The sequence below is a fragment of the Myotis davidii genome, unplaced genomic scaffold (assembly GCF_000327345.1).
Source record: "Myotis davidii unplaced genomic scaffold, ASM32734v1 scaffold353, whole genome shotgun sequence".
NCBI classification, from domain to species: Eukaryota; Metazoa; Chordata; class Mammalia; order Chiroptera; family Vespertilionidae; genus Myotis; species Myotis davidii.
The window spans coordinates 195,080-203,844 of record NW_006284335.1 but is presented as its reverse complement, the minus strand read 5'-3'; the positions used below and the strand labels follow the sequence as shown (position 1 = coordinate 203,844).

Genomic DNA, 8,765 nt, shown 5'->3' with positions numbered 1-8,765 from the left:
ACACTTTCCCAGCTCAGTGAGGAGCAGGCTCCACTCCAGGCTGCAGCCAAGGACCAGGAATGCTGAACGGACACTCCCACGGGCCCAGGCTCTCTCGAGGAGCAGGATGTCCACCTTTCTTATCCCTCCCGCTGTCTGTTGCTGAGGCTAAGTCCTGGGCAAAGGCTGCCAAAAGGTGGGGGCCCCCTTCTTCCACCTGGCCCACACTTGTGGAACTGAGGCTCTGCCCGGAGTGGGGCACCCTGAGAATACTGGGGTCCTCTGGAGGTCCTGGCCAAAGAAAATAGGCAAGAAAAAAAAAAATAAAAGTAAACCAGACTGAAAAAGAAAGAAGTAAAACTATCTATTCAAAGATGATATGATCTTATGTATAAAACAAAAACAACAAAAAACAAAAAACACAACACAAGGATCTACTAAAAAAAAATTAGAATGAATAAACTAGTTCATTAAGGTTGCAGGATTAAGATCAATATATAAAAATCAATTGTATTTCAGTATAGTAACAATGAACAATCTGAAAATAAGATTAAGTAAACACACTTATAAGAGTATTAAAAAGAACAAATTATTTAGGAATAAATTTAACAAAGGAAGTGCAAAATTATACTCTGAAAACTATAAAATATTGTTGAAAGTAATTTAAAAGATCTCAATAGATGGAAACATATCTCATATTCATGGGGTCAGAAGACCTAAAATTATTAAGATGGCAATACTCTGATTCTACTGGTCTATGGATACAACACAATCCATATCAGAGTCTCTGATGACCTCTTTCTAGAAACTGACAAGCTGATCCTAAAATTCATATGGAACTGCAAGAGACTCAAAATGACCACAACAATCTTGAAAAAGAAAAACAAAATTGGAGGACTCACACTTCTCAATTTCAAAACTTACTGCAAAGCTACAGAGCTACAGCAATCAAGACAGTGGAAAACTGGACTAAGGATAAACAGAGATCGGTGGGATAGAATGAAGTCTCCAGGAATAAGTGCACACATCCATGGCTGAGAGACTTTTGATAAATGTGCCAAGACCACTGAATAGTGAAAGAATTGTCTTTTTCCATAAATAGTGCAGGGACAAATAGGTAGCTGCAAGCAAACAAGAAAAATGAAGTTAGATCCTTACCTCACACTATATGCAAAAATTAACTGAAAATCAAAGACCAAACTCTAAGACCTAAAACTATGAAACTCTTAAAAAACATGGGGATAAATCCTCATGACCTTGGATCTGGCAAAGGATTTTTAGATATGACAATAAAAGCACAAACAACAAAGGAAAAGGTAGAAAAATGAGACTTCACCAAAATGACAAAAGTTTGTGCTTCAAAGGACACCATCAAGAAAAATGAAAAGTCAACCCACAAAATAGAATAAAGTATTCGGAAATCACATGTCTGATAAGGGGCTTGTATATAAACTATATAAGAACTCTTAGAGCTCAATCATAAAGACAAAAATAATTTAAATGGGCAAAGGATCTGAACTAACATTTCTCCAAAGAAGACATACAAATGACCAAAACGCACATGAAAAGATGCTCAACATCAGTAGTGATTAGGGAAATGAAAATCAAAACCACAGCAAGAGAAAATCTTACCTACAAGTATGATTAGAATCAAAAGTCAGATAATAAAAAGTGCATTGTCCTGTATACCAGAAGGTGGGGGGGTTTCGATTCCCAGTCAGGACACATGCCCAGATTGCAGGTTCGGTCCCCAGTGGTTGGGGTGCATATGGGAGGCAACTGATCAAAGTTTCTCTGTCACATCAATGTTGCTCTCTCTCTTTCGTTTCTTTTGCTTCTCTTCCCTCTCTCTGAAATCCATAAAGAACATGTTCTCGGGTGAAGATTAAAAAACATTTCATGAAAAGTGCTGGTGACGACATGGAGAAACTGGAACCCTCATATGCTGATAGGAATGAAAAGTGGTGCAACCATTATGGAAAACATACTGGAAGCTCCTCAAATAATCAAATATAGAGTTACTCCTAAAATATGAAAACATATGTCCACACAAAAACTTGTACAAGAATGATTATAACACAAAAAAGGATTGTTATAACAGAATTATTCACAGTACTCCCAAATCAGAAATAACCCAGATGTCTGTCAACTGCTGAGTGAATAAACAAAATGTGGCCTGTCCATACACGGGAATATTGTTCTGCCACGAAAAAGGAATGAAGTGCTGGTACACGCTATGACGTGGGTGAACCTTGAGGCTATTACGCTGAGTGGAAGAAGCCAGACACGGACGGCCACCTATTGTATGATTCCACTCAGATGAAATGTCACAACAGGCAAACCCACAGCAGCAGAAGGCAGATTCGTGGTTGCTTAGGGCGGGGCGGGGGAGCAGGGATGGGAGTGATCAAGTTACAGGTTTCTTCTGGGTGATGAAATGTTCTAAAATTGATTGACGGTGGTGCATATGTCTGTGAATGTACCCAAGACAACTGAATTGTACCCTTTAAATGGGTGATCTGTATGGTATATGAATTATATCTCAATAAATGGGAAAACAACCAGAAAAGAAAAAAAGAAGCAAGAGGAAGAAAACTGCCTTGTCCATAGAGAACCAAGGAGAAGAACTGCACTGGATTCTCATTAGAAACCACACATGAAAAAGAGAATGGGGTGACAGAGAAGCATAATTGTCTAACAACACTGTCGCCCAGGGTGGAGGCTGAGAAATGGCTCTGAGCAGGTCCTATGTCACCAAGCCCCTTTCCCACAGAAGCCGTTCCCACAGCCCTGCCCCTGCCCACTGCCCTCACACAGGACGGGGGTGGAGGACAGGGTGGCTAGAAGAGTACCTACTGACAGGGACCAGGACCTGCCACATCTGAGAATGATCTTAGCTGGACACTGGCCCACTGCTCTCCCCTCAGAATGCCCCACGGGAGGACACGCCTAGTGGGGACATGGGTCTCTTCCCTCCCACACTGTGCCCGGAGGTTCTGAGAGAGAGGTCAGCCTCTGCCCGGGGCCTGGAGTTTCAGGGAACTATCCTCTGCCCGAGGGGTAGGCCCTCTGCTCCTGGGCCCCTGTAGGGGGTGCGCGTTGGGCCTGGAAGTGAGCAGGGGCAGGGCGATCTGACGGCCCACCTGGGAAAGGTCCGACTCCGTAACTCCTTGATGAAGAGCTGGCTGCCGTTCTGCACGGGTTTCACGTCAGGCGTCTGGCCCAGGCTGTGTTTGTGCCAGGTCCGCTTCTTCTTCACTGCAGGGGACACGGCGGGTCAGCACCCCGCACAGGCCCCTGCCTGCATCCCCCTCGCCACGCCTCCAGAGACCAGCCACAAGGGCAGCCAGGGAATCGAGGCAGCCAGGCTCAACCCTCCTCAGGCCAAGTCCTCAGGGTCCCTGGGCCCGGCCCACCAGCCTCCCAGACCCCCATTACCCTGTGTCATCACATGGTCAGGAGCCCTCACCATCCCCAGCCTCTGGTCCTACACCCACGCCCACTCCATTTCATACCTCCCAACCCTGTAGCTCCGTTGATGGCACCCAGAAGCTGGGGTCTCCCAGGACCCCTCCCTACTCAGCACCCAGTCGTGAGAGGCATCTCCTGAGAAGGTCCTACCAAGGTCAGCCTTCAGGACAGCCCCCCCTCCCCAAACTTGTCTTCAAATAGCACAGACCCTGTCACCCCCCTGTTGGGACCTTCCTGTCTCTGCAGCCCACAGCTCACACACAAGAGCAGGCCGGCCACCACCTGCTGTGCTGTCCGCCCTCTCTAGCCCCGGGCTGTGCCCACCTCACACACTTCTGCACAGCCACCCCTGCCCACGTCACCCTACCCACTCCCTCAGGCAGCTCTGTCCTCATGCATGCTCCCGGGGCACTGATGCACACACCGTGGACTTTTTACACATAAGCGTGTGCACACACCCTTGTTGGACTGTGATACACTTGCACCATACATGTGCACTCACACATGCATACATGCACATGCATGCACACACACCGTACTGGACTGTGAGCGCCGAGGGAGGGAAGTGACTTCCTTGTGGCCCCCGCCCCTGGTTCAGGCAGTCACAGGTAACTCGGTGAGTGAGGAGGACCTGCTCCTTAGAACTGCTGGGGGGTCTGAGAGAGGTTGACCCTCAGGAGAAATGAGGCTGGGTATGAGGAACTGATGGGAGTGTCCTCAGGGTGCCTGTCCTTCCCAGGTGAGGATGGGAGGGAGCTTTAGCAATGAGCCCTGGGACTCCTGTGTCCCAGAGTTTGTGGGCATAAAGGCAGCTGAGGACAGCCCAGTGACAATGACTGCCCCTGAGAAGGACTTACCTGAAGCAGAAAGGGGAAGGCGCTGGGAGGCTGAGCTGGCCTCCGTCCCAAATCACCAACCCTTCCCCATCTCCATCAAGTCAAGTTGGAGACTATCTCCAACATCGGGTGATATTATGGCATGCCTGCTTCATGGCCAAAATGTGAGTGGATGCTATGGAAACCTGGCAGAATCTAAGCTGTGACTTCCAGAGGCAGCACCAGGCATAGACAGGAGGTCCAAAGGGCTCAGAGTCACCCGCCCAAATCTTTCTTGCCCTGCCATCTTATTGCTGTGTGACCTTGGGCAAGTTACTGGGCATCTCTGTGTCTTATCTTTAATAGAGAGATACTAGTCCCGGCCTCCTGGGCTCCTTGTGACATGTAATAAGGGAGTGATATTCAGCACCATGCGTACTCTGGGGAGCTCTGCAGGGCACACCCTTAGGCCCCTTTCTCTCAGCTGCTCGGTCCACAGGCAAACTCAGCACCTGTTCCAGATGCACAAGCTCTTCCCCATGTGCCCCAGTGTGTCCCTCTGTCCAGAGCCTCTGGGACGGGGGATGAACTTCAGACAGGAAGGGCTCAGCACACTCCAGCCCCTCGATGCCCACCAGAGCTGGGCAATACCTGGGCCACGGAAAACTCCCCACTGCCCTTTGGCTACCCCATCTGAGATCTGATCTCCCAAGAAGTTTGCAAGCACATGCTGAGCAGCTCAGCTCTGCACAGGGGTCACCAAAGTGACAGATAGCCTGGGGTCACACCAGCTTCCTAAAGAGCCCAGGGCCTGGGACAGGCGCCATGGCAAAACAAGCCCTGGGACACCGCCCCAGTCACAGCCCAGGTAACTCTGACTCTGAAAACAGACTGAGCATTATTGTCCTTTCTGCTGAGCCTGCAGCTGCACCAGGAAGTGACCTGGGACACCCAGGGTGCGCAGGCTTTAGAGTTTACAAGGCGCTCCCCCTCAAACGGCCCGAGGAAAGGAAGGAGCAGCGTGGAACTCAGTGTGCCCAGCCTCCTGGACCTGGGCTGTCCACACCAACCGGAGGGGGTGCGGGATGCCTGCAGTGGGAGATGAGCCTAGATCTACGGGGTCCCCACCTATGAGGGGTCCAGTACATTCAGGGATCTGAGGTGGGATGAGAAGGGAAGCCCAGGGCATATACTGGCAGCCATGGCAGTGCAGAGAGCAGAGGCAGGCTGACAGGAGACAGCGATCCTAGTGCTGTGTGGGGCTGGTGGGAAGGGGCAGGAGGGGAAGGAAGGTGCTGAGGAGGGGAGGCCATTAGAGTCCCTCCGGGAGTGTTCCCCATGTTCCCAGCCACTGTCTTCCCAGCAGGGCCTGAGGATGCTGAGTTAGCACCTGCCCCTGCCCCTCCCTCTGTGAGGCAGTGTGGCCCCAGGGCAGCCCCACCTCAGAGAAGAGCTCGAGGCTGGAGCCATGCCAAGGTCTCCCCTAGGAGGGTACGCAGAGCACAGGGATGCACACTGCCTGGCACTGAGTGCCTCATCCCAGGAGGCCACATGGGAAACCTGAGTCTTGGGGGTGGGAGGGAACATGGGGCAAAGTGACCGAGGTGCGGTGGACAGAAGGAGGAAGAAGCAGCACCTCCATGTGTCCCCAGAAGCTGGGTCTGAAAAGCAGGTGCTGACCGGCCAGTCCCTCCCTCAGGACCAGCAGCTCGCCACCTCACGGAGAGACTGCCCGCTGAGGCTGTGGCTGGAGCAGGAGGGCTGGGACAACAGCCAGGGACAGAGTTGCAAGACATGACCGAGTTCTGCCAAGCTCCCCGAGACTGAGAGTCCTCCGACCTGTGGCACCCCAGCACCCCTCTCTGGCAATGCACACCCTGGAGACAGCAGCTGAGTGGGGCACCTGGAGTGTGGGGGCCGCACCCCACCTCGTTGGGCATGACAGGATCCTCAGAGGATCAAAGTGAGAAGACAGTGAGTGAAGTAACCTCTTAAGCAGTCACAGAGCTAAAGAGACAAAACGGGGTCAGAGCCACTTTGAGGATATGCCACCTGCTTTGCATGAGACTTCGTGTCAACTGCCAGTGGGGACTCCTTGCTGGGTTCCCATGGGACCACTGGGCCCTGCACCACATCTACCTGTGGGCTCTCCCTCCTCACCTTGTCATGCCTGCTGCAAAGCCCACTCAGGGAAGGGAAGGAGGCAGGCCTGGGCCCAAGAGGGCCTGCAGCGCAGCCCACAGGTTTGGGGGCTCCCCTGGAAACACAGTGACATGAAGGAGCATCTTGTCCCCAAGGGGCCTCGCTGTGGAAGGGTGTGACTGAGTTGGTGTGGCAAACACCAACCTGTGCGTCACAGAGAGAGCATGGACTCAGTTCAAATGAAGAGTGATTGCCAATCTGGAGTGCATGCTAGTGGAAGGCGCTAGAACCTTTGTCCCTGATAGCATATGGCCACCAATAACAGCAGACAGGGACAGCATATATGCATATTTGCATAAACATGCAAATACTCATGCACACACATTCACTCATATACATGCACACACATACATATACCCTCCAGACACATATGCACATATGCACAAGCAGGCAGGGGCTGCTGGGTCCCACCAGGCTGCTGTCCCAGCATGCTCTGAGGGTGCCTGGATGGAAGTCCCAGGAAAGGGTGCCAGCGGCAATAACAGGCAGCTGGGGACCAGACCCAGGAGCACAGGAACAAGGGCTGGTGAGGCAGGCATAGAGCTCCGGCAGCAGGCAAGCTGACCCTCAGGGAAGGGTGCTTCTGGGACACGCAGGGGCGTTGGAGAAATTGCACTGCTGTGCACACCAACACCCACCTCCAACCCTGCTATAGCCCAATCCCAGTGCCCCCAGTTCATGCAACAGTTCACAAACCACACAGATGTGGCCCCACCCTCCCTAAGCCCCCTAAGACTGTGCCTCCCCAGGGCACTGGGCTCTGCTGGGGGTCAGTAGGGATTTCTGATCCAGCCCTTCTTTGTCCCTGGCTCCGTTCCCATGATCACATGGTACACCCTCTCCTGCCCCGTGTCCCCACCCTATTCATCTTTCCTAGGCCCTGAGCCTTCCCAATGGCTCAAGAGGTGCCAGAAATGCCACCAGCTGGCCCATGGAATGGTAGTCACCTCCTGTATATCTGCTGAAAAGGATGAGGTAATGAGAGCAGACACCAGTGCTGCCAAGTCCTCAGGGTGCGAGGGGAGGTTAGAAACTGCAAACATCCCTGCTTCGGGACAGCAGGGCTGTGATCTGCCACCAGCCTGTACCTTCTGTGAGCAGCCCTGCCCAGGCTGGAAGCCAGAGGCCACGTTCACACCCCGTGCCATCTGCCTCATTTCCAGGCTGGCCCTCCAGTGGTCCCTGTAGACCACAGCATCTCATTCCCCAGAGAGGTTAGCCTCGGGACTTGCCTTTCAGCCAGGACATGGGCACCCTGGAGTCACTCGGACGAGCCTGCACCCTGGGGAGCTCCCAAAGGAACTGCCACACCCCGAAGGGACCAGAGGAAGGCAGGGATCAAACAGCTGGGATAGGCAAACAGCAGGCAGTCTGGGAAAGGAAATCACCTAAGATTCCCTGCAGGGATGGAGAAGGGAAGTAGAGCAGATTCCCATGATGCAACTTTCAAGACCCCATCAAGGTGGAGGTCAGCTGGGCAGGGCTGGGCTGCACAACCCCTGGGACAGACCTGCAGCATGTCCCTGTCTCAGACGAACTTGGCCCCTGCAGGTGCTGGAGTCTGTACCCCCCCACCCACCCCCCGAGGCCTTTGAGAGCAGATGGAATCTCTGCACATCGGCTGTGAGTGCAGGAGCCGATCAGGAGGAGCTGTACGGGTTGGAAAAGGAGGCCAGGGTGTCCCCAAGCACCAGGGTGTGGCCACCCAGAGAGTGTTACCCCAGCAAGCCAGGTCAGGAGTCCATCAGATCCAAGGTGAGGCGCATGGCGCTGTACTTACAAGTAGACTTCCCATGGGTTTTCTCACAGTTCGGGCAGTGGTATATGTCGATGTCTGGGGCCTCCTCCTCTTCTACGCCAACACAGCTGAAATGCAGGAAACAGACGTCACTGGCGGTCAACAGTTCCATGAGCGCTTCCCTGCAAAGCATCCGGGCAACTCTTGCTCACCTCTTGGGAGGGTCCAGGGCAGTGTGTGCACAGATGGGGCAGAGTGTTGTGGGGACAAGTCAGGGGTCAAGGAGGAAGGAAGGAGGTACAAGGAAGGCCTCGCCAATGCATGACCAGGATAGGGGAGGGACCAGGTGGGCCAGCAGGCCTCCCTCCATGAAAGCTGTCACTGCCCTGTCACCACAGAGCTCAGGGAGGCTAAGGGAGGCACTTCACTGGGGCAGCTCAGAGCCATCAGCAAGGTCCCTTTGGACACCATGGGGGACCGCCATCAATCTCCCAGGGGCAGCACTGGGACAGCAGGCTAGCAAAAGAATGAAGCTGAACTCCTATCTTACTCCATATAAA

At 52.8% G+C, this 8,765-nt stretch overlaps 1 protein-coding gene across 4 annotated transcripts in view; it reads right to left on the bottom strand.

Moving 5' to 3' along the window:
• Positions 1–8,392, bottom strand: part of PHF2 (PHD finger protein 2) — a 40,893-nt gene extending 32,501 nt beyond the window's left edge. For 3 of the 4 annotated variants that reach the window (XM_015569649.1, XM_006754440.2, XM_015569663.1), the window contains exons 1-2: positions 8,248–8,392; positions 3,123–3,237 (exon numbers count right to left, since the gene is read on the bottom strand). In XM_015569649.1, the coding sequence (XP_015425135.1) occupies positions 3,123–3,237; positions 8,248–8,377 (245 nt within the window). In that variant the 5' untranslated portion in view covers positions 8,378–8,392. Of the gene's footprint in view, positions 1–3,122; positions 3,238–7,855; positions 8,076–8,247 lie in introns of those variants that run through there. The other variant, XM_015569653.1, reaches the window with a different exon arrangement.
• Between the last annotated feature and the right edge of the window lie 373 nt (positions 8,393–8,765).